Source organism: Gasterosteus aculeatus, chromosome 13, assembly GCF_964276395.1.
Source record: "Gasterosteus aculeatus chromosome 13, fGasAcu3.hap1.1, whole genome shotgun sequence".
In the NCBI taxonomy this organism is placed as follows: domain Eukaryota; kingdom Metazoa; phylum Chordata; class Actinopteri; order Perciformes; family Gasterosteidae; genus Gasterosteus; species Gasterosteus aculeatus.
In genome coordinates this window covers 4,062,168-4,088,460 of record NC_135701.1, presented here as the reverse complement: position 1 = coordinate 4,088,460, position 26,293 = coordinate 4,062,168, and the positions used below count along the sequence as shown (strand labels likewise).

The window sequence follows — 26,293 nt, the reverse complement described above, 5'->3', positions numbered from 1 at the left end:
CGGAAAATGATTTCCTTCATGTTGGCAGCATTAAAATCATCATTATTTTCATTTCATCACCCGTTGAGTCACATGAGCTGCTCTCCATGAAAAGGGACTCATTATTATACATTTGCCTCGATATCTTCTTTTTTTTCCTTCTTGCTAATTGTAATGCCACGTCCCCCCCATCGTATTTTGTAATGCAGTCATGAGTGAAATGTGAATATAGGAGTGAAGTAAAGGGCGCCCCTATGGGGTGCACCTGCGTTCATTACCTCCTGCAAAAAGAAGCGGAATCATCTAAACTCCTTTCCTATCTCTAAATACTGAAATCCACAGTGCTGCGTTAATGTGGACGAGAGAGATTGGAGGGATCTGTGTGTGACCTTTTAGATAGTCTCACTCTGTGAATGGGAGGAAGATGCTCTGAGGAAAGTCAGTTTGAACATGATGCAAACGAAGTAAATCAAAGTGGAACACTGAAAAGTTGACTTCACCTGACAGCCTACCTCTATTCATCTACAGGGTATATTTCTCTTTGGTGAAAGCACTTACAACTTTTTCCAACAGTCGTCGAAGCACATTTTTATCAACCCTCAAGTGAAATATATTTATAAACCTTCTTCTCATTGTCGCGGCCAGGGATGAGCATGCTGCAGAACCGTCTGAAAAGCCCTGGATCAAACAGGACTTTTATCATTTTGTCTTGACAAGAAGACAGAAGTAAGAGTAGTCTTCAACTTTAATCATTCTGATAAGCTTTTATATAACTTCCGCTCTATGAATGCAGTACACTGTTTTGGTGTCTCACCTTGGCACAGTGAGGAGTGCCGCTAAATATACTTTATATGTCTCCATATTGATCATTTTAATCGTGTCTCATAGGCAGGTGTTCTATTCAGCAAATCCAGGCCAAACATTTTACCTTCAAATTTTAATTTTGGTCTTAAACACAACAATGTATTAAAAAAAGGTGAATGAAAAGTTTAGGGTCGAATATAATTTTGATTCTATATATATTACATATATATATGAGGTCTAATATTTTTCAGTTAGCAGATTTTATATATTTTTTTTATTAAAATCTTATTTTATCTCTTTCAGACTTTTGGACCTGACGTACCTTAGAGGGGCGTGTAATCACGAGGGACACTTAACAAAGAAGGCCGAAAACCTTCCTCGACCGCGTTGCCTCCAGGAAACGTAGGAGAACCTGTGAGAACTAGGAACCTTCTTGAGAAAAAGGAAAACAAATTCAAGCCTAAAAACTTTGTATCCATGAAACAGGGAACAAGACAAATGGGAGAGGCCGCTTAGCCAGACATGGATACCCAACGGCAAATGCAGATGCAAGTGTTCTGATTGCATAAAAAAATACTACAATTTCATGCATATTGTGGTGTGTGGCTGCTTATGTTTGCCATTCAGGAGTTCAGGAGAACTTGATGGAATTGCCGGATTGGGTTTTACATCTTCAGAACAGAATTAGGGCTCTCTATAAAGTGCAAGTTGGTGTTGAGCTGCTCAGACTTGCTAGTGCGAGATGAGGGCCTCCGTAAGTACTTTGTTGTGAGGGTTGCGAACCTTTGGCTCGTAGTAAAAGTACCTCAAAGAGAGAGGAGCTCTGCGTGTTCACCTGAGCGGATGACACGTTTGGAACCAAACCTGAGGCGGAGTGCCGGCTGGCTTCCTAAATCTGTCACAATGTTCACACAACGTCTGCACCTGCATCTTATAAATAGCATCATGTGAGTGGCTGCATCATCTCGATGAGCCGTTAACTAACTTGTTTTTTTGTTGTTGTTTTTAAACGATATCCTTGCCGCCCACTTAAGTCCGAGATGATTTCCACTTGCTCATCCGTCTCCCCCTCAGCAAATCTCTCTGCCACACAACATCCCTGTAAGGCATAATGATAATGTGGAATCGGCCCAATTATTTTGTGTTTGAAGGCCAAAAAGCCTGCAGCATAAGCAAATGTTGCCTCTCAGCAATGTTTTACCTGTTCCGTGAAGACGAATTCTGCCTTACAAACACCTGTTCATTTCCAGTGCAACAACAACGCCACTGAAAGAATCCAAAAACCTGTTGGAAGCTGGCCAGAATGATTGACCCGAGTTCCCTGTCCCCCACCTCAATACTCTAGTCCCTAATTGGGGGGGCTGTGGGCTTGTAGCAAGCACGGGCCAATCAGGACGTCTCCCTCTCCACAGGAGTGGAACTGCATGCTGGCTGTGGAGCTTGTTAAGGCATAGTTATTTGTAGTATCATGGGAACAGCAGCGCACAGGAACACGCCAGACCCGCAGTAAAGTTATTCCCATCACCATCTGTCCCTGTACAAAAAGCACCAAGTAGAAATCTTTAGCTGTTAGATTTGAGGAAAGCGCATAACACCATAGACAAATATCCTGCCGTTGATCACACTGCCCCCCAAACCTCTCAAATCAATGGTTCTTGGCCGAGGAGAACCAATTACCAGGCTGACAGAATGACAGCCAGAAGAAGCAAAGGAAAGAAATTGCATCTAGCGCACAATTACTACTAGTCTACTGTTATTATTTTACCACCAGCATCAGTTTGTGTTGTTAGTGGATATGGCTCAACATAACGAAACTAACGTTTAGCATCCTCACATGTTGACAACTATACCCCACTGATAATAAGCAGGTCACATTATATTACTGTCATCATCATCTGACGTCTGAACAAGTAACTTTTAAGTGAATAAAACAGTTGCGTTCGCAAACTGCAAACACACAGTGTAAAGGATCCACTCACAGACCGGAGAACGCTGTTATATGACCTTTCAATTATAAAGTAGCTTTATTATAAACTGCTTCATGGTTTATCTACTCTAAATGGACACCATAAACCTCACGTGTACAACGTTTACTGAGGGAATAAATCCGAGAGAAGAGTCATTTCCCCACAGACCAGAGGAGTCTTCCCCTGATGGAAATTAGAAAGAAGGCCTGTTTAAGGAACTTTTGCATTAGCTTTACTTGTTTGAACCAGAATTTGCTAACTGAGAAATTGTGATTGAAGTTAAAGTATGTCTGAGAGTGATGGGATTTGCATCATGTGTTCAGGTTTGCAGTTTTTTTTTTTTCAAATAACATAACAAAATAATTTTAAATGGTGTCAGTTAAAAGTCAGAAGGGCACCATGGTGATAACAATTCATCTTGAGGGGAATATGAATAACTGTACCAAAGTTCATGGCAATCCATCAAAACGTCATGTATTTTGGAACTGAAGTTGAGTATTTGTCCTGTTGTCAGAGTGAAAAAGCGTCCGTCACAATATTTCAAATGAAATGTGGTACTCACTGTTTAATGTGCTCCTCGAACCGGGCAACTCATAACCTTCACAGGTGCATTAATATAAGGTTTCAAATCCTGAGCAGTTGCCAGTTTCATAATGTCATTAAAGCGCTTTGGCAGCCAGGGCTGTCATGATAAGGTAATCCAGGTAAAACATACTGTTAAAAAGGCAAGTTTTCCCAATTCATGTCAATTATCTGAGGTCAGATGTCAGCTCGGCAAAGACCTGAAACAGTTGCTGAAACTCCCATTAAAATGATGTCTGAGATGTGGAAAATGAGCAGCGTTACCATTTTACAGCTTTTTCTCCCAAATCCGGAACCTGCACATGCTTTTATAATACTTGCCTGACAACTTTCTTTTGGCCTTGGATGATTTTTCTCAGATCATTCAACTGATTTGTTATATCCACCATACATTCAAGGTCATTTAGCTATTATGCATTTAATTTTGCTCCGTAAATCATCCAGTGTCATGTTTAAAAAATAAAAATCCCAAAACGCTGACCTCCATTCAAGTTCTTTCTAAGTTCTAAGACAACGGTCCCCTTTTTAATTGAATGTGGGACAGACAGCCCAGGAAAGTCTGTCCCGAGCGCGTTAAGCTCTCCAACGTTGAAAATGTTCTGTGTTGTTTCACCTTTTCCAACTGCAGGAACAACATGGCAGCAGTCAAAGTCTCAGCGACGCTACCAATGAATGTGGCCGTAATGGTCGGGTTCTCATTAAACTGCAACCAGAAATACAAATGATTTCACCCAGTGCTTAATTTAGATAACTTTAAGCAGGAAGTTCACTAACTGTCACAGCTGCATCACTCTTCTCTCGGCTACAACCAAAAACAGATTGCTGTTTTGCCTTAAATCTCCCAACTTTACTGTTCTTAGTTGTCCTAGCAAATATATATATGTCTTTTTTGCCAAGATGTGTCTGATATTGGCACCGAGTATTGTATTCCTCACTGCAAGGTGCTGGGGACACACAAAGCACACTGTCCTACCATTCGACATTTCCCACGACGGCTTGGGCTTGGGCCTGGACGACATGCTGCATTTGACAGTGGGTCCTATAGCCTGTCCCTAATGACTTGGGATCCATGATCCAGTACCCAATTTGGGGCCTGCTACACTTCAGGGCAGCACAACCCAGAGTGAACAAACAGGAAGTGCATTTCTTGGAAAAGGGTTATCAAAATGCATGACTAGAATTTCCCACACTGCAAAGTCATCCAGTGGGTTTGTCATGTCCGTTCCACAGGATTTGGAACCTCCACTAGCGGGAAGGTACGGGATCACTAAAGTCATAAAGATGCATTTCTGGGGACATTGAATATCCTTGAGTGTCCTTGAAGCTTCATCAAGTCGTTGTCGAGATATTTTACTATACAAGAGAAGACGTGTGTGAACTGTCCACAGCAATCCAATTACACTCAAAAAAAGAATAAATTGGGATGTGCACTAGTTGGGGGGTCTGCAGCATGAGTGTTGCCTCAGTGACCTCAAGCATGCCAACGTGAGTGGCAGACACCATGTTATTAGACCACTGGTCACATCCCACCGAAGGCAGTGGACAACGAGCGCCCCAAAAAAACCCTGTCATATCAACTTTAATCTTAAGGAGGCACCGAATCCACTGGGAAAAAGAATAAAGCCATGGCGGCTGCACAATAACTTCTCTGGACTTGAATAGAAAATAAATTACAGGCAGATGGGAAAATTAAACTGCTTCAAAAGATAGAAAAAGTAATAATAATCCATGTTTTTCGCCATTTTTTTTGACAAAGAAGGCCCATTTTTACAGGAAGGGGTTAAAATGTTCTGTACCATTCACACACTATGTGAGACACACACTGATTACCAATGATTTCACAACCTCAGCAGGTACAACGTTTGTTAAAATGAATCACATTATTTAAAGTGATTTTCACAATTTCCTAACACTCAGCAGCTGGCACAAGCCTTCATGTGGTGTTGATGCGTATGACTTTTTAGCATAATGCACAAGTTCCTGAAGGCAACAGGGAGGCACATTTGTTTCATGATGAATAGCTACAACAGACTGGGGGAAAGGTGCTTTAGGCTCTCCTGCAATTATAAAGTTTGAGAACCTGGGGAAGCCGTACGATCTATTGGAAGATTATACAGAAACCTTTAAATAGCAGTAGTAAGTCTTGTAATGGTAATGGTAAGTCGCCAAGGCGTGGAGGATTCTGTAGATTTTGATGGAGAGATTTTGGAAAGATTAGGAAACCTATACTATATATGTAAAATATTATAGGGGGTTGATGGAAAGAGCTATCCAATCAATTTCAGCGAACAGTAATACTAAGTGATAATTAAAGCCCTGCTCCTCTGCAGCGATCTGAGAGTGAAAGAAGGACACTTTATTTTGAACCTGGAACCCAGAAGCTTTTCATACTTTCCAAAGCCAGCCATCATTTAGTCCTTTTTAATGACAGGCGTCTGCGGGGATATGCACAGTGTACCCACACAGACTTCATTTAAGCTCCAAGCTCCAACATTCTGTCGATCCCCCTCCGCAAAGGATCTGAAATGTAGCGCGACCTTTCCGGTCCCATCAGCCTCCCGGGCTGCCTGCTTGATGTGTTTGAGTGCAGTATGTGCTCACAGGAATCGGAGGAGGAGCCGAGAGCAGCCAAATCACATAAGTGAGGATACTTATTCAGATGGGCCTAGTTTTCTCAACCTTCCATTTCTCTCTATTTGGTATTTATTTAAAAACTGCCTGAGCTTGAATTCAATGTGACTGTCAGTACACTGACTTCAGACATGAAGGTGCTTACTAGAACCGTATGGGGTTCTTCAGCGTGTCCTCATATCAGAACCCTTTTTGTTTCTTATATTTGGGGGTCTTGTGGGCTGAATTTGAAATAATCAGACTATTCAGATACTGTTCTATGAGTTGTCGACACAAAACAACTTTAATCTCTATCTGAGGATTACAGGATAACATTACTCATTAGACCAGGAATTAATCAGCATTCCTGCTTCCGTTTTTACGTGTGAGTGTAATAGATGAGTAAGCAGACTGTTGTGCATTCAATTTATCTAATTTCAGTTTTAGTACTTGAGGCAGATAGCTCACGGGCTAATTGTGTGTACCAACCTAATTAGGGATTAGATTGAGAGAAAACTAATGAAAGCAAGGAATAAAAATAATGTGCTCTCTTGGTTTGCACAACATTTTCTTATCACATAGTGTAATTTCCTGTGCAACATAATGTAATGTTGTTTGTATTAATTATGACCTGGTCTTGTATGTGGAGACAGTCTGCTCCCAATTCTAATAAACAAAAGTTTACATTATAACCGAATTATTAACATCTGCAGATACAATTTGGGAAACAATTCCAGCTGAAAAAGACTCAACACCTCAACACAACTAGTTGGTTTATATGTTTTAGTTGTCCTTTATAGTTTGTTATGATCGAGATTTAAATATATTTTTGTGTGGAAAGTAATTACTTTTTTATTTCCACATACATGGTTTACAAAAGAGACGCTCGCTGCTCTGTGAAGCTGTGCTTAGGCTCACAGCCGAGGTTTGAGCTAAATGCTAATGCTAGTGTTTACCATCTTAGTTTAGCCTGTTAATCAACACTAGATACAAGATAGAGCTAAGGCTAATAGGAATGTTGTTAGTATTGCAGGTGTTTAGTGCATGTTTTTATGAAGTGAAAATCTTGACCTGATAAGGACACTCAACGAGTCATAGGATTATCAAACTGAATGCAAATCATCCTGAGAAGATTTGACAATCACTACTAGCGAGCATCTGCCCATTGGCAGAATGATATTCCAAGTATGAAACTCAACCTTCTCCTCTTGTTAACTCTGACGTTTGCTGCTGGGATTGTTCCCCAGTAGCCCAACAGCATTTAACCTGCAGCCCTGAGTTCAGTAGCTGAGATAAGACTCAAGAGTCTCCATTTCCCCCTCAGTCTCAAAACTGTTTGCTGCTGCAGCTAAAGAAGCACCTCTCTGCCTCTTCCAATAGCTGTAGCAGCTGGTAATCTTCCATATATAGTAAAATTACAACTTTCGGCAGTGTCTGACTCATGAGAAATATTGAGCAAGTTGTTATTTGAAGCTCAGTTTCAGTGAGTGATAGCGTTATGGAGATGCAGGAACAGTCAATGTTTTGATGAAAAATGAGAAACAAACAACTCTGTAATAAAATTGGCCAATCCCGGATGAAATACATTTACTCAACCTAAACTAACCAATCATCATTACAGGGCACCGTCTGCACCCTAGAGTGCATCTGTTCCTATAAAATGACCTCATATTTCCTGGTTGCTATGCAATTGTGCAGAACAAACATTGGACCCGATAACTCTCACCGGATGGATTCCCAAACCATTACAGATCGACCGGCATGTCTAATGATAGGCAACAGACGTCTCGGTTTAGCGCGTCCTAAAGATTTTTTTCTAATTCTGACCCTTCTGGATAAAAAGAGGCTTCATCATCAATAAGCCCTTCAGCATTCGAGCAGACCACATTATGTATCTCCATCTGTTGACCTTAGAACGCATACTGGCCTCTGACTCTGCAGGTCTGGATCTGTACAGCTTTACAAAGTAGGCAAAAGTTCACCAATAAATAGAGTTAATTTGAGTGTTCCTTAGATGCTACTGATCTTACAATTATTTTCTTGAGCAATCGATCATTTTTGAACAAGAAAATGGGTAAACATGTGTTTCCCGGAGATGACATCCTCAAATGTCTCGTCAACAACTAAAAAAAAGACTCTCCCAGGTGATCAAAGAAACCAGAAAATATTCACATTTAAAAAAATAGAATTGCAGGAAGTGAAAGACCAAAGCTGTGACACATTCTGTCATTACGGATGGAATTATCCAAAATTAGATGAAGAATTTGCATTGGCTTTTTGTCAAGGGAAGCAGAGCGATGCTTACTGTTGTAGTCTACCTTCAAAACAAACGTCACCCAGGCTCCAGCGCTCAGCTGGTACAATTTAAAAATGAGCCTCTACTTTGTTGCACACAAAGCAGCAACCAAGGTTTCCCTCCTTTTGTCTTTTCATCGTAACCTGATTTAGTGTTTAGTGCAATGCGTCTGAGAAATGGCTCTGCTGTAAAAAAAACAATAAGAATAAAGATAATGCATTTATTCATGAATCCAATGAACATCTGTGCAGAGTCAATCATTTTGTTTTTTATACTTGTTGTGTTGGCCTTGCTTCACACCGGACTTGTCTGAGATGCTTATGAGCAGTTGTGTTGACACAGAAGGGGAAATTAAATACTAAACTGAATAAAACTGGAGGCAAAACTGTATTTTCCTTGCGACGAGCAAAAGAAACAATGTTTAAGCAACAAAATAGGAAAACGTTCTCTCATCAGGGCCTTAGCTGACTTTTTGTAGTTTTTAAATGAAAGTAGTCAGTTGTTTTGCTGAGCACAGCGTTCTTCCTCTCTATGCACTGTGTATTTTTGCAGGATCAATGTCATCATCGTTTATGTGATGCCTTTAGGTGTATAGCCGGAGCTATAGGACTTAACCAACCATGGATACAGCAATGTGAAAACAAAACAGCAGGCATGGAGGCAAATTAGTGCAGCACTTCAGAACCTCCCCACAGTTGTAATGAAGTTTGTGCTTATCCATCATTCAAAACCTTGTTTATGACAAAAAAACATCTGTTTCTCACATTTTTGCAATTAAAAAAAAATGACTGTATCAATGAGAGCTGACACAGCTGTGAGGTGAGCCTTAATATTTATGAATATGCTAAAAACTGTGTCTCTAATCTAATATAGGAGGATATTTCATGAATGTGTTAAAAATCATACTTATATATAATAATAAGTAACAAGGATATACCCTTGTGAGTTCCTGATTTGGATCACTCTTGACTCTTATCATTATACATCGTGAATAAACTAAGTAATAAAAAAATACATTCCTGGTAACATTCCTTGCTTTGTTAGATCTCAACAAACATTCAATAGATTGCAATGACATTTTCTACATATATTCAATTATCCAGTACTTTTGTTTAGGACATTGCAATGAATTGTTTTACATTTACAATAATATGCAGTGTATCAAAGATGACTCATCGATGAGTCATCAACACCGTGCCGTATGCCAGAATACATTAAACTCTACACATCCCAGAGCTCTACGTGGGGAAGCTGGAGGCCAAACTATAGTAGAACAATGTATGGGAGGTGTGGACTGGCATGACGAAGAGGGCTCCCCGGAGGAGCCAATGAGCTAAAATGTGTCTTCAACAGATTCGGTTCACAGCCCTCATCTTTATCCTCCGCACACCTCCCTTCCCCCTTTCCCCCCTCGGCCCGACCTTGTGAGGACACGGAGGCTTTAAGGGGCTCTTCCACCACTGACCACCCTCCCCAGTCAATGTGAGGCAGGTGGCCAGGTGAGGAGACAGCTGGAGAGACTCCACCAGTCCAGGCTGCAGGACCTGACGGCATCAGCCCCAGCTGAAGACCTTCTTCCAGCTGTCCAAGGTCCTGCAACACCTCTTTAACTTTAGCCTCAAGCAAGAGGAAAACCTTGTTTCTGGTTCCGGTTCCAAAGAAGTTGATTCCATCTGGTCCCAATGATTACCGACCGGTTGCCCTCACATTAATGTGACGAAGGTCCTGGAAAAGGTGGTCTTATGTGGGAGTGAACCAGCGTGTCCTGGATCACTGACTACCGGATAGGCAGACCACAGTTGGCCAGTGGACAAACCGTTTGATAGAGTGATCATATTGGAGGTCCACAGGGAACCGTCCTGTCCCCCCTTCTGTTCACCCTGTACACCACTGACTCCCAGTACCTCAGGGTGATGTGATTTGCAGAAGCTACTTCTGTAATCTGCAGTCAGCTGGGGCAGTAGCACCAGTGTTTTTGCATTCTGTTACTGTATGGAATGAAAATAGCTAAAGTTGATAACTTGCTATCGTTCAATCTTGGGCACGTATTGCTATTGTTGTTCCAAGCACGATCGTATGCTGATGATAGCCTACGAGAGCTGCTCTCAGTCTTTGAAGAATAAGGTGGACAGAAAAAACTAAATGAAATAAGTAGCAAAAAGCCGAATCTTGGTGCCACGCTTCTCATCATATTTCAGCCCAGTGTTGAAGTTATGAACTGAAGACTGCAGGATTTGTCCAAGGGAAAAACAGCCATGCAAATAAGGCGAGCTGAAATTGCTCGAGTGCTGTGGGTTATGGCGTGTCAGAGTAATAATCCTGTTAGATATGTTGGCCAAGAACCCATGAATATAAAGAAGGTACTTTCTTTGGTTCCTTGTGTGGTGGAAGTACTGTAATATCCACTATTTGAAACTTCATATCAAAGACCTTGTCATTTATGTGTAATTTGTCTCATTAGATGCAGTCACAGGCCTTTTCATTCCCACCAAGGGGTGCACTCTTTATTTGAAATATCGAGTCTCTTATCACACACATTTTCATTACTTGGCTTTTATTGGAGGGGCAGGACAGTGACAGAGCAGTGCCTTGAAATATATCAAACTTCTAAAAGCTTTGAGTTGATTTAATCAGTGTTGTGGTTTGCATTTCAATTGCATGGTTATTTCTCATTTCAGAAAAAAATGGAACCTTTTAGAATACTGTTCCTTAAATTATCTGCCACAACAAAGAGAGACAATTTGACCGATGCTACAAAGAGCCTGCAATATAGGTTGTGTAGGTTTTAACTTGTTCATTTTAAAACATAATCTTTAATATAAGAAATGGATACAAATGTAAGTATGATCCAAAACAATTTAGTTAAAAGCAGGAATGAATTCAACTGTTTATTGGTCATTTGCACCCGTTTGTTGTTTAGAAACACAACGTGATTGTGGAAATCTTCTTTCAGACAGAAAACGGGAAGAGAACTTTTAATGATAGATAGATAGATAGATTGATACTTTATTGATCCCTCAAGAGGAATATTTTGGTGTCACAGCAGCATGTACAGGGAAGAATAAAAAGATCCACATTATATACAATATAATAAGATAGAAATATTAAATTAAATTAAATAAACTAAACTGAAACAAAAGAATAACCTTCAAAAAGAGACAATAATAATAATTTGTAAAAGGAGAAGAGGAGCAGCAGCATCACAGCAGTATAGGGTTGTTATTGTTGTTATTTGGCCAGAGATGATTTATTGTAAAGTGTTATTGCACTGGGCAGGAATGATCTCCTGTATCGGTCCTTGTGACAGCGGAGCTGAAGGAGTCTGTTGGAGAACGTGCTCCGCTGTCCCTGCAGCAGGTGGTCAGGATTATCCAATACGGATAACAGTTTCTTCAGTGACCTCCCCTCCAACACCTTTTCCAAGCTGTCCTGTTTGCAGCCAATGATGGAGCCGGCCTTCTTAACAAGTTTGTTAAGTCTGTTGATGTCACCGGCTCCAATGCTGCTCCCCCAGCAGACCACGGCGAAGTACAAAGCACTGGCCACAACAGACTGATAGAACATCTCCAACATCTTACTGCACACATGGAAGGATCGAAGAAGAAGGAAAAAGAGTTGACTCATCCCCTTCCTGTAGACGGCGTTGATGTTGGTCTTCCAGTTCAATCTGTTGTCGATGGAGACACCCAGGTACTTGTAGTCCTCGACCATGACCACCTCCTCTCCCAGAACCCTCAGCGGTAGTGGAGCTGTTGTCCTCCTCCCGAAGTCGACCACCATCTCTCTGGTCTTGGCCACGTTCAGGAGCAGGGGATTTCTGCCCGCCCACACCACAAAGTCCTCCACTACTGCCCTGTACTCCTCCTCCCGTCCATCCCTTATAAACCCAACCACAGCAGAGTCATCAGAGAATTTCTGCAGATGGCAGGACTCCGAGTTATACTGGAAGTCAGTGGTGTATAAGGTGAACAGGAAGGGAGACAGAACAGTTCCCTGTGGAGCTCCAGTACCACTGACCACCAGCCCGCTGCCTAGTCGGACAAACTGTGGCCTGCCTGTCAGGTAGTCAGTCATCCAGGAGACGGTGGTTGAGTCCACCCCCACCACCCGCAGCTTCTCACTCAGCAGCAGTGGTTGGATGGTGTTGAAGGCACTGGAGAAATCAAAGAAAGTTATTCTCACAGAGCCACCCTTTCCATCCAGGTGCGACTGGGCTCGTTGCAGCAGGTAGATGATGGCGTCATCCACCCGCACACGAGGCTGGTATGCAAACTGCAGCGGGTCAAGTGAAGATTTCACCTGCGGCCTGAGGCGGGCCAAGACCAGCCTCTCCAGCACCTTCATCACATGGGATGTGAGGGCGACCGGTCGATAGTCGTTAAGGCCAGATGGAGTCATCTTCTTAAGAAACAAGGTTACATAATCCCACCAAATGACCTCATTCTGTCAGATTTTTAGCGCAACAGAAAAAATGTATTATTGTTTTTTCATCTTTACCTGGAAAATATAATGTCTTGCTTGCAAAACCTTAATGAAAAAATAATAATAATAATGAATGTCTAAAGAGGCAAAACTCCACACAGCATCTATATCCTCTGATGGACACATTTTTATTTAGTTGACACTGTATAATTAACAATGTATAAAAATAACAAGTGAAAAACAGAACTGCTGTCAGACCTTTTTTCACAATTTTAGGTCTTTGTGCTGAGCTGAAAAACCTCCATGGTCCCGAGGGCACGTGCCACAGTGCCTTTCATCCTCTGGCCTTTTGTCTCGCGCCATTGCCTGCTCAAAATTACTTTGCATTCCATTCTTTGACTTATGACAAAAAAGCTACAAAAGTAACAGCATTATCAGCTTAAACTTGTGATGTTAGGATGCTAATGCGGCAAACTAAGATGGGGAATGAAAAAGGTTAAAAAAAATTACTATAACTACTAAACTTAGCAGGCACATTTTTTATATTTATATTTTTCATGTTGACGCATTCACAGGGAACAGGACAAAGTCCTGATAGAAACAAATTCATGCTTCCCAGAAGATGACCTACAACACGTTTACCCCCGGACCTTTCGTCTAGTGCTATCATCTGAACAAAATTATATTTTCATCCAGTACTTTGGTTTAAGATGAATTACTTGCAGAACTAATGGCATCGTTTTACTCTCATTCTGGGTTAAGTGTGGTTTAGCAAATGTTAGCATGCTAACAAATCAAACTAAAAGGATGAACATGTGCAATGTCCCATCTGCAACGCATCAATTCGCTAGCGTTGTCATTTTTAGGATGTTGATGTCTTTGTGACCCCAGAAGATACAGCCAACATGTGGCTAAAATACCTACAAATGAATTGCACTCATCAGCCTCAGCCTTTGAATATAGTTAATTAGTAAATGTAGGAATGCTTGTACAGCAAAATAAGAAGGTGAACACGGTAAGAAAATGATACCTGCTTATAAAATCGACATGCCAGAATTTTTGTTGCTAGCATTCTTTGTATCAGCAGCCCCAAGACCTTTTAGCATAGCTAAACATAGCTGTATACTGATTTCAAGTCAAATTCATATAACCTGATTAATAAACACCAGGCGAGGACACAGGATGATTCAAAATTTCAAAATTTTGAGCATTAGGCAAAGTTTATAATTATTGCGGCTTCTATTTTCATCCATATAAGAGCCTGACTCTTCAACTGAGTTTATTTTTTTATCTGACCCTTGACAAACAAAACATCCATAATTTAGGTGTTTCTTTTCGAGTGCAAAGTGTTAAAACAACACTGATGGATTACGGCGTGGAGCAAAGAGCTGTACGGCTCTTTTCCTGGTAAAGGAAAGGCCTGCTGCTCTGTGGGAGAATTATTTATCCCTCTCTATTCCTGGGAGGACGCTGTTGACAGCGTCTCATCTCACTGTCTGAGTACCGCTGGCTTCCATTAGGACAGGGATTGCAATGCGATGTCTTTGTGGGAGCTTCACCTTTGTTTAAAAGCTTTGAAAGGAGAAGTGATACTGAGGCAAGAAAGAAAAACATTTATTGTTTATGAACGTGGTGTCACACAGGTCCTGTCAGAAAAGGAACAGAGAGGTCTTGGTTTTGAGGTCTCTATGATTATAATCCCGCCCGGCCCTCTTCGTCTCTCACAACAGGCAGCTGGACTTGGGAATTGTTCCCTTTGAGAACAACCTGCACATTCTTGTAAAAGCGATACATTGCTATTGCAAAAAACAGTCTAACATTCCACATGACGACTAGGTTTTACATTTGTGATGCCCACTGTAGTTCATAGTGTTATAAAAATGTACAGAATAACATTTTTTGTGTCTCAGTGCAAAAGATATATTTGAAAAGAATTTCAGAAAAGCCGTGCCCTTGATAAATTCCCCCCCTCCCACCACCCCACCAACAGTAATATGACTGGCCCGTCCAGAGGACCATCAATAAATAACCAACAGAAGCAGTTTTACAGTCACCGTCAGATAGCAGCAGTGTTTCAGCTTTGACTTTAAATACATATTCACAAACAACAGAGTGCCACTCTACACCCACAATTCCTCAGAACAACTTTAACTATAGATAAGAATAATTACAGTTGGACAGCAATCACCTTGACGATACCCCCCACCATCTCCTCCGCAAAAGAAAAGAAATCCAATGTGTCACATCTGCATTGAAGTATTTACATTGCTTTTTCAAGTTCTCTGGCTTAATTTCCCGTGTGTGAATTCCCCAAGTAAAAGAAGGCAATGAAGTGTCTCTAAGGTAAAAGGCTGCGTGTCTGGGGAGTTTATCAGCTGGTGCAGATGCTGTTGATGGAGATGATGGCGGGGTCCACCAGGCCCAGTTCCTCGTGCTCGTTGACGCACAGCTGATAGCCGCAGCCCCGCCGGCGCTTCATCGGGGTCACCTTGGCGTCGGGCTTGGCGCGAGGCGGCAGGAGGAAGCCCACGCTCCCCGCAATCAGCATGTGCCAGATGCTGTGGATGTAGAAGTAGTTCTCCTCCGTCTCCACGAAGGCGTATAGGGCCACCGCCGACGTCGCAATCATGGTGCCTGGGAAGAGGAAGAACACCCAGCGCTTCCAGGTGGGCGGATAGCAACGCCGCCGACGGATGGTGCGCACCGTCTGACGGACACATAAAACAAAGGTTGTCAAAATGTTCAAAAAAACATCGTTTTGGTTTTGTAATTTGACTTAAAGCAATTTCTTTTATGCTGTTGTATTAAATCGTTTTAATAGTTCAAGCGATAACGATGACTTTTCCCCCCAATATAATGACATCTATAAGTACACTTGGGAGCTGGGACGGTTACATAGAGCCTGTGTGGCGAGTCCCAGAACGCCAGAAAACGCCCCGCTGAGCCGTTGTCATGGGAGGTTGCCCCTGACGTTGCTAAGCAACCAGAACCTGCAATGCCAAAATGATGATGAAGTTGCGGTAAATTAGCAGTGCGTCTCATTGACCAAACAAAACAAAGTCAAAAACAAAGGAAAATTGCTTGTCAGCTAAAGTAAACCAACAGAACGTTGACCTTTTGATTCTTCTCTCAGTAGGTGGGACATGGACAGAAAGTGCAACGTGACTAAAATAGTTAGTGGGACAGATTGTAAAAGGTCTTATGAACTTCTCTTCCTCATTTATGTGAGACTGATATTTATGGAATAAATATGTGCTGTGATTGGTAGTTGTGAGTTTAAAGAAGACAAATTTGCAGGTAAAAACTGCACAATGTCATGATCCAAAAACCATCTATGAGTATAGACGCGGGTGGTTTACATGTGTTTGTGTTTGTACCGCAGTGTAAAGAAAATGCCACAATTAAGAAAAGGAAACTAAATCCTCTGGAGTAACCTATTAAAGTGCTGAATTCATGAATGCAACTGTGCTTAAATGTATAACAAAACTCTTTCTTTGAAAGAGAGAAAATCCTCCCAACAGAGGAAGTATGTGTGAGATAAATCTGTGAGTTTATGCCACTGCCTTAGCAATGCTAGTGTTTTTTCCTAAGGAGTCTCAAATTAGAACACTCCTTTCCAATAAACTCTCTGAGATATTCAACTGCACGTCGATTTCTTTCCAGAAAACTAATTGGAAACCGAGGGATCCATTCAATTCTGTAGTTCATTTATTTTCCAGTTGATCTCAGAAGACCGTGTTCTTAATGTTCTTCTTTCCTTAATTTAATCAACACATTTCATGTCTAAGCGGAATATTGAAGTGGGATGACGCAGAGAGCAGGCATTCAAAAATGGGGACCAATGGGATCTGAGTGAGGCAGCGGGAGACGGTGGGCTTCGATTACAGGAAGAGAGAGACGGGATTCTTCCGTTGCTTTTTTTGTTTGAAACGTGTCTTCATGCCTCCCACTCTGAAGTCGATCCCAATGATCACAATCATCTGCTAGATGTTTTAAATTGGGCACCAGTGATTGGCTGTTTTCAGTCATCTACGCTCGCCCTCTGTTCTGTGTACACGACGATTCCTTTTTGTTTAACACAGAGCATGAGCTCATTCGTTGCAGAGCGACTCTGACAATTTCATTTCTAAACACCGTTGGGATTGTGCTTCATTATTGAATTCGGCCTCTATTTAAATCGGTTCATAAACACCGATTGCTTTTATCGGATTATTTTTTTCCCCCGAAAACATTTCCGTAAAGAGCCCCGACACCGTTGAGGGAAATGCGTGTTGTTCGCGAGAGACACAAGTAATTAAATGCATTCCGTCCGAAAAATGGCTCTGATTGAGTTATCATGCTGAATGTATTTTAGGTTAAATAATGATAATCTATGTGAAGGCGAGGGAGAAAAAAACATGCAATGTGTTGCTGTCCCAATCCCGAGACCTCGTTTAGTGTGGAGGGCCGCGGATGTTTGACTTTGACAGAATTGAACTTCTCCCCAACGCCGCTGACACCTCGGCGAGGCGGCAGACGCGCCGTGCCCTTCACTTGACTGATCTAATCCGGTTGTGTCTGGGAACGTTCAGAACGCCGGGCTTTGCAGGAACATGACAAGCTGAACGGAAAGGGGCGAGCGCAGCAACGTAGAGGAGCACCGTTGAGGAGCTGATGAAGTGTTGAATAGATCCAGTGACCTTTCGTGGGGACGTGGCGGCGCTACGTTTTGGGAGGTTCATCGGGAAATAGAAAGATTATTTGGCTCCGTCTGAGTCGTTTTGTCATCGCACGAAGACGTAGATATTCTCACAGTATACCAGGCCGTGATATATTATATTTGTCAAATAGCATCTCCACGAGCCATCTGTAATTGAGTTACAAATGTGCCAGAGCCGAAGGAAAGCCGGCCAAAGTGGAAGGCGATGGCTTCATGTGAATCCCCCCCCCACACGCACTCGAATGACACAGCGGTAGCTGCCGTTAATCTCAGAAGAAGTAGGTTCTCCACTTTGGTAAAATCGACGGTCTCCTGGCTTTGGTGCTAAAACTGGAGGGTTTAAAATGGTGGAATTAAACAGTGTTTTGTCTTCCACTGTTTCCGTAGGATCCTCCAGCTCAGAGACCCGGTAACTCTCAGAGCTGCAACTCCCACACTTTATTCAAAGCGAAGCTTTCTCCAAGGAAACCTCAAACCTTGTTTTCAGACTCATGTCAGAGGTTCGGTGTTAAAGGCTCTTTTTCTTACTTTTTTTCCAGGAACCTTGCCTGAAAGACTATTATTTTTTATCTTTTCAGTTCAGGGAGCACATTATGACTCGGAGAAGAGTCAGTGGAAGTACAAGCTGACTTATAATGGAACTACAACCCATGACTAATACCCACAGGCTGCAAAACTTTTAAAGCCCCTTCCATGCGCATATAAAGTAGCTTCATTGGTCAGAAAGCCACAGTGTTTTTAGCCTCACATGTTCCTGCCTGAGCTTAAACGCTGGATCCAGTTACACTTACTAGCGTGAGGAACAATAGAGGGGCAGTGCTGACACATTTCATCCGCTTGTTTGAACAAGCCTGTCGCTTAACGTCAAAAACAGATCGTGTGTTAAAATAAATCATCCCCTCCTCCATTGCAGAGCACTTTCTTCCCTTTTATTGTCGGGGGTAAAAGAAAATCTTTACCTTGAAAAAAGAAGATGTGCTAGTGAACCACAGATCATTAAACACTTTGATGTTAACCATCACAGTGAAAAACTGTTTATTTATTAAGTTATGAACCCTTCACCAACATTACGCACATCTCCACCAACTGCTGTTTTCAAACGCAAGTAACGCAGGTTCTTACGGACTGAAGCCTCTTTAGCTGCAGGCTGGTCTGCTGTGAAGAGAATATATAATGATATACAAGTTGGCCTTACCCATGCCACGGCCATGATGCCCAGAGCAAACAGGCTGGGTCCCAGCAGGTTCCACAGGCCGTGACGGTCTAGCTGCAGAGCCATGGACAGAGACATCGCCCCCAGCAGATACAGCACCTTGACAGAGAACACGGCGATCAATAACAGCCTCCCATAAAACACTGTTGCCACTTTTTACTTGCCCAGGAAAAAAGGAAGACGTTTGTGTGGTCTGGAAACAGCACATGGAGAGAAAAAAAATGTCTTTTAGTAATTATGAAACGTTTACCAGGAGAAGGCTGAACGGAGGAAAAGAAGAGGGCGCGTACAGTGTTCCAGTGAAGAATAATCAACATAGCTTATCCGTAATCATCTGGTTCAAGTCACTATTGTATTGCATAATAAACTCCAGCGTGAAAAGTGCTAAAGCCGTCTGTTATTAACTCAGCCAGAAAGCTAAAATTAAGACTATATTGAATTGAAAATTGAGAATGGAGGTTTTCCATATTTTTCATTTTATCAACCACTTCCATCAAATGGCCAATACCAAAAATCCATTGAAGCAAAAGTATTGCCTGTGTATTAAAACTCAGGTGTACTGTATTCCTCTGCTTTATAGAGCTCCATTGTCAAAAACCAATAAAAAGAACATCAATGAGCCACATTGTTGGGCTGACTGACACCTTCATTATCATAAACATATGTTTAATCTGATTCAATCCCACCAATGAATATTGTCCTCAACTAAAATGTACTATTTACTCCGGTTTAAATGGCACAAAGGTACAACGCAGTATTTAAGGAGATTAGCATCTTTCCGAAATGAAGTAACACATTTGGGATCCACTGTTAAACATATACATCTTCAGTACGCTCAAATGAGCTTGGTACATTGAAGTCAGAAATGATTGAGAAACAGAGGGAAATGCAAATCGTATCCTGCTCGTCACTACAAGAGCTGGCTTTGAGCAATAGCATGCAAATCTGTGACTACAGAGCCTGTCATTTTGTACATATGCTTTCGGTTTTGTTTCAGTGGGCAACACAGCGTTTAAGTGCTTGCAGGATAATACACCAACTTACCCTCTTCTCTATAACTTTCTAATATGTGAGAGCCACGATATAACAAAGGGAACAAAAACACTGAAATAAGAGAGGCCCATGCTATAAATAATGCCAGTTTTGCCAGTTGTTTTTTTTCAGGCTCCGAATTTGAAATAAAGCCACAGGATATGAAAGAAATAAAGGACGAGTGGAGGAAAAAAAATCAATAAGTTGTGCTGCACATGCTTTGGGAGAACTTAAGCCTCTCCAGGATGCCTGAGGTCTGCGTTCTTCGGTCTGGAAGGGGACGTGATGAGAAATTGGGGGGTGGGGGAGAGCGGGGGGAGAGCGGGGGGGGGGGGGGGGGGTGGTGGGGGGGGGGTTGCAGGGAAGGGATAACCAAATGCTGCAGGAGAGCAGCACTAATTGGCGCAGACCAAGGAGGTGAGCAGCAGCGCGGTGAAGCCCGAGGACTCGGTACAGCAGCAGTCATCAGTCACACTGCAACCGCTGCATCGCACAGGGGCCCCCAAACATGCATGTACACTTTTATAGACCCTTTTACGGCAAACTTCATGATTAAGTCATGGCGTTAGCTGGAGGCAGAACAAAGAAAAGACAAACCCGAATCACCTGGGAGTAGTGGGCTAATAGATAAGCACCAAAAATAGCATCCTGCTGTGATTTTAGGGGCCGGAGCCGATGTAGAACCCGGGGCTCTGGAAAGCTACTATCGGCAAGCGTTCAGGGATAGAAAGAAAGTGGCGTTAATAGGCGTTAATAGCCGATAATAGGCGATAAAGCTTGGCCGTCGCTAACGTCCTCATGGCTGATGCCCTGCAGCGGGCTAAATGATCAGAGAGATGGAGAAAAACGTCGCTAATAAACAAATCTATTAAAAAAGTGAAAATGAAGCGGAGGCCACGTTGGGCTCATTTCCTGCAACCCGTGTGGCATAAAAGCATGCTTGTGTCAACACGCTTACTAGGGGAAGGAAGGGAAGCTTAACTTAGTTCACTGTTTCCACAACGCTTTCATGCAAAGCTGGTTCCAGAAATGCATCTGAGAAAGTCTTCATGTATGTGGGCAGAACGAAGTGCTTTTGTGTGGCCGAAGCGTGACGTTGGTAAATTGGAATAATGTAGTGATTCCACCAGGCTCTCGTAGCTACGTTACTGTGGTGACAGAAAATGAGGCAAACCAGTGGCTGCTAGGAGGCTTCCTCAGAGGGAAGGGGGCAGGTTGGCAGGTTGGCAGGTTGGCAGGTTGGCAGCTCAGTCGACTAGCTAGCTAACTAGCCAACACTGCAGATGTAAAAGCTAGTTAGCTAACCCTCCAGCTGTGCTCTCTGGAGCTCCCGTCGGCTCTCCTCCCTCACGGCCAAGTAGCCTGCAGCGGCGTTGAATTATCGATAATCATAGTTGTGGTTTTCGGGCAGTGATTGGTGAGAAATTCCTTTTTCCTTCAACCTTTATGAAAAGGCAACAAATGTTCACATACGTTCCCAGAGAATTGTCCTTTTGCCTATAATCAAATTATTATATTTGAAAAAACAAAGAACAAACCAAAAATCCATCCGTTTCAGGTGCATCTCATTTTCACAGATCAACGTCCTGGTTCAACTTTTACCAAGCACACTGCTTTTTTTCTTTGCATAATTTCAGATATGCTCACTTCAAAGTGTCTCATCCCAGCGTTCACGGCACAACCCTACTGACAACAAAAGGACCCGAACCGCTCAGTAAAGGAGGTCCAAAACCACAAAGATGAGATTCAAGTTGTAATAAAAACACAATTATGCCCTAATTTTTTATCTTGCACAATGCCCTTCAGCAAATGGAGACAAACAAATCCTGTGAAGCACAAATGTCCTTGCAAGACATCCTCTTTAGACATTTAAGATAACTTTTTTGACCTAGAGGACCGAAAGTCACGTACACACGTACACACACACATACGCCTGCACGTCCCATCTCGGCCCTCGAGTCCTTCACACTCTACTGTTGCTGCGGTCCAACAAACAGATAAACAAACACACATACACAAACAAACACACACACACACACACACACACACACACACACACTGGCTCTGTCTAGTACACAAACCTACACAGCTCCACTTGCCAGTCCTGACATGTGCGATTTGATTAGTGGCCGTGTTCTGCAGCACTCAGCAAAAAAGGAAAACTCTAGAGGACAGCAGATGTTCGTACACTTTTCCCTTCCACCCACTACCCCCCCACCCCCCCCTCTCGGTCTCATTTATGGACATGGACAAACACACACGCACTTTCCTCGAGGCTGCTGGATGTTCCTGTGCATCCGGGGAGAAGGTGCACCTGTTATCTGCGATGCACCGCGACTTGTCAACAACCGCACATTCAGAGCACATCGATCTTCTGTTTATTAACGAGAGACTGAGGCGCACGCTGTCTCTCTTCCACTGCTCCACTTCTCAGTCTGCAACGGCCTGTTTGCTTCAGAGTTCATCTCACCCAAAACTCTTAGTCATTGACACTGCCAGACTGCAACGCACGCCACAAGTGCGCTACTGAAATATGAAATGCCACCAATAATCAAAAATATTTGCCGCTGTAGATGCATTCAGGGTTTTAGACACAAGCGAGCCCATCGGAGGCGTCCGTGTGGCCGGATTGGACGATGTGTCGCTTGTCGAGAGAGGAGCGAGCTCATGATCAGATGGGCCACAGCTCCTTCACTTTGCAGGGCTGTAATCGACTCGAGTGCCATAGCGTGTGGCGTGTGGCGTGTAGCGTGTAGCGTCCACACTAACGGCTCTCCGGCCAACCACGGATCAAAAGCAGTCCTTTTTCTCCTTCCGGCTACGACATTTGACACGTTGAAACATGTTGAATTACCTGCTTGATGATGGACTTTAGCCGGGCCATCGCGATGACGGTGACCCACACTGACATGAGCGAGCCCAGGAAGTCACAGAACTGCAGGACGTCGTACTCCATGATGCAGAAGACCACGATGCCCGGCTGGTCGCACGCGTGGTAGAACTGTGGGAGGAGGGGAAGGAGGAAGTACGCAGATGTGACAAAAACATCAGTAAAAGTACTATTTTTATTTGCTGAGTTTGTTCTTCCTTGTCAACAGCTAACGTGCACACTACAGCCTGACGAGCTGCGGCCGTTATCTCACCGACTCTCACACAAAGTCAAACATCTTTCTAGTTTGGTCTAAATTTAGACCAAAACCCGGCTTATGTTTCAGTCACCACCCCTTAGACAAACCCCGCTTTTAGCTTTTTCTTTGGCTATAATCATTTCTCACATTTCTGAAAATGTTTTCTTAGCCAAGCGGAAATAAAAAGATTCCTTTTTTTTCAACTCATTTCCACATATTTTTGATCTGCTGTCCTCCCGCGTCTTTCATCGTTCGTGTATTCATCACAGCCCCCCAAAAAAACAACCAAAAAAAGAGGATAGACCGTGCGCCGCAGCTCACTCACGGTGGAGAAGAACATGGTGAAGATGTAGACGGAGGCCTCCAGCAGGTAGTGGCTGCGGATGGCGATGGCCACGGGCGGGACGAACATCAGGTTGCTGAGGCAGAGCAGCAGGGTGGAGAGCAGCTGGAAACTGTAGGAGTAGGCCTCCGAGTTGTCTGTGCATCCCCAGCCCTCCCAGCCTAACACACACACACACACACACACACACACACACACACACACACACACACACACACACACACACACAGGCGGTGCTGAACTTTGTGATGATCTAAGAAAGCAAAGATCTGAGAGCTTTTCGCAGGCTTTATGGGTTTCAAGAAAAAGAAAATAGAGCTTAAGTGGTTTCAGACTTCTTGTAACTCCAAAAAAACTTTTAGGGAGGTCTTCTTAAATCTTTTTCTAAATTTAACAGTACCTCATAAAAGTCGTAAAATATTTATCTCTCTGTAGTTAAACGCTTCATCGGCCTTTCTGTTCAAACAGGCATTCCTTTGTGAAGAACAGCGAAAAGCAGATGCATATGTGAGGTTGTTTATCCCGTGGATGAAGGAGCCTCCTGGTGTGAACTCCCTCCAATGTTGAAACAGCCCTCGCTCTGCACGCTCAAATTGGATCCTTATCAAGTGGTGGATTGGATGAGACAGCGCAAATTAAATATTCGTGGGCGCAGTTGAACCGGGATGGGGGGGTTTGCGTCGCGAGACGGGGCTAAGGGCAAGTGCTGAATGCAAAGCGCTTGCCAGGAAGCGGTCACACATATGAGGTATGACAAAGGATTTATCTGAGGAGAGAGCAGCTCTGATAAAGGAAGATCAAAGGCAGGATTTAAAAAATAAAAAAAAGGCCTCAGAGGACATGCTTTGTTTAGTTTCATACGCTCATCTTTTATTGAAAAGCTGCTGGTAATTAAGAGCATGTTTCGTTGGCTTATGCGAGGAGATTAATACCAGGCAGCGTGTGACTCCTTGATGACACGTGCAGCTTAACCGCTGCACTGCCAGCTCCACTCCGGCTCTCAGGCTCTCCGCTCAGTTTCTCCTCACTGTCAATGTCGCATTTTCCAACAAATTAGAAATCCCTTGCACCGGTGATGACCCAGTTTCCTCACAGAAAGCTGTATCTTATCTTGTAAGCAAAGAAAAAAAGATTTTGACAGATTTTAATCACTTGGTCACACTTTTTGTGGTGCTAATTATTAATTACTGATTAATAATTAAAGCCATTGTTTGGTTTACACCACATTCAAACTATTATTTCTCCACCTATCAAACCTCCTTGCTTTGCTCTGTTACAAGGCTTCTGCTGCTAAGTTTAGAGAATGTGAATACAATGCGGTGATGAAGCTGACCTTAAAAATAGAACCAATGAGACACAAACGTCAAATCTGAATTTAGCTCACAGTTCAAATCAACAAGCAACAAAGAGGTAAAGAGAAGGACGCACTGACTTTGGGACGAGTTGGGACGGATTGTATGATGCGTTACCTGCTTTGCATTCACACGCTGCATAAAGATAGTTGTTGGTGCGCAGAAGCTTGCATTGCCCGTACGTCCCACAGTCATTGATGCACGGAGTCAGGTAGGCGCGCATGTACACCTCGGCAGTGACGTTGGCGCACGCCTCAAATCTGGGAAAAAAGTCACAGACAGTTAAGAAGGTTAGATGGAGGTAACCATGGGGACCTTCAGCGGAGAATTCAGCCTCCACGGAGAAGCTTTTTCCATGGATTCCTGTGGAGATATTGTGCGCTCAAGCTAGACGTTTTTTCTTTTATGTTTTTAAATCTCCTTCCTTTATGTTTGGGTGCTTTTAAAGGATTCATTTGAAGCACTTGTTGTAACTTGTTGAAATGTGCTGTACAAATCAAATTGCCTTGCCAACCGCTGTCGTCCAGACGGAAATATCTTAAGATGCATTGGAAGGACCATGAGATGTTCGACATAACCTCATATACAAGATGATTAAACCTGGACTTTCTCAATCTTGAGGCGTTTTCTCTGGTGTCACCATGAGGTCCATATTGGTGCTTTTGTTTTATACTTTATGAAAGTAAAAAAGCTATTTGATAGACTGCCATTACATGTCCATGCAGGAACCCCTGAGGATCCACTGAAACAAGTCCGATGATTCCTTTTCCGTTTATCTAGCACCCAGCACTTCACGGCCCAATGAAAGTCCTCATGTGTACAGGAGTCAGGATGGTACACATGGTAAACTTTACTCTTGCTAAGCCCTGACAGTGTGAGCATGTTAGTATGCAGAGTTCCTTTCACTGCCACGTTAAAGCTCCGCGGAGTCAATCAGTGTGACTGTAGCCTCTGCCTTGTTTTAATTATTGCAGCGTTATAGAGATCAGAAGGCCATTTTAGGGTTGTCAGAACGAGACAACTTTACTCTATTAAGCTTGTGCAATCTCCAGAAGCAATTACACTAGTAATCATTCACAAAGTATGCCGGTGCGTTTGGGCCGACAAGGAAACTTTAGTTCTTCTATTATAGCTTAACATAATTGAAGTCCCCAAACACAAACATTACGTTTCTAAGTAGAAACCTGTGGAGTTATCTTTAGCAAAATACGTTAGCACTGGAGCAACACTCAATGCGTTCACATCCTGATTTAGCTTTTTAAATGACCACTAAAGACTAACGATCTACCCGGCTTCCCAGGAACAGTCGTCCTTTATTCCTTTTTGGTTCTTACCTCCATTCTACTCTAATGAGACACGGTTCATTTAGCATGCGTACATCGTTCTCGGGGTGACGCGGCGCTGTAGTTGTTAGAACTGTCACCTCGCAGTCAGAAGGGTCTGCATGTTCTCCCCGTGTCTGCGTGGGTTCTCCTGCTTCCTCCCACAGGCCAAACACTTCTTCTGGGGGTCTAACTTGCCCGCAGGTGTGTGGGTATGCGAGTGGGTGGTGCACTGCTCACCCTCTAGTAAGCAGTGCAGAAGATGACCGACCGACTGACATCGTCCTCTGCATCGACCCTGTGTGGCGGTTCACTGTTACACTGAAATCTCTTCGCTTTAGCTTATATCTTTATCGTTTGGAAATGTTTTACCGCTGAATCAGTGTGAAATCCTGAGTATATTCTGTTGCAGACCTGTTGGCTTCTTTCTAAAATTCCTTGTTTTGTTTTTCTCCACAAAAAAAGTTATTGACAGTGTTTACTCCATAGGGACATAGCAGAGGATTCATTACTGCACCCCACTTGAGATGTTTCACAATACTAC

At 43.0% G+C, this 26,293-nt stretch overlaps 1 protein-coding gene across 1 annotated transcript in view; it reads right to left on the bottom strand.

Annotated features, from left to right (window-relative positions):
- Positions 1 to 14,260: 14,260 nt before the first annotated feature.
- Positions 14,261 to 26,293, bottom strand: part of tmem8b (transmembrane protein 8B) — a 34,275-nt gene continuing 22,242 nt past the window's right edge. Inside the window, exons 9-13 of the mRNA XM_040195361.2 lie at positions 24,545 to 24,687; positions 23,058 to 23,236; positions 22,459 to 22,605; positions 18,555 to 18,671; positions 14,261 to 15,367 (exon numbers count right to left, since the gene is read on the bottom strand). Coding sequence (XP_040051295.1) covers positions 15,032 to 15,367; positions 18,555 to 18,671; positions 22,459 to 22,605; positions 23,058 to 23,236; positions 24,545 to 24,687 — 922 coding nt within the window. The 3' untranslated portion in view covers positions 14,261 to 15,031. The remainder of the gene's footprint in view (positions 15,368 to 18,554; positions 18,672 to 22,458; positions 22,606 to 23,057; positions 23,237 to 24,544; positions 24,688 to 26,293) is intronic.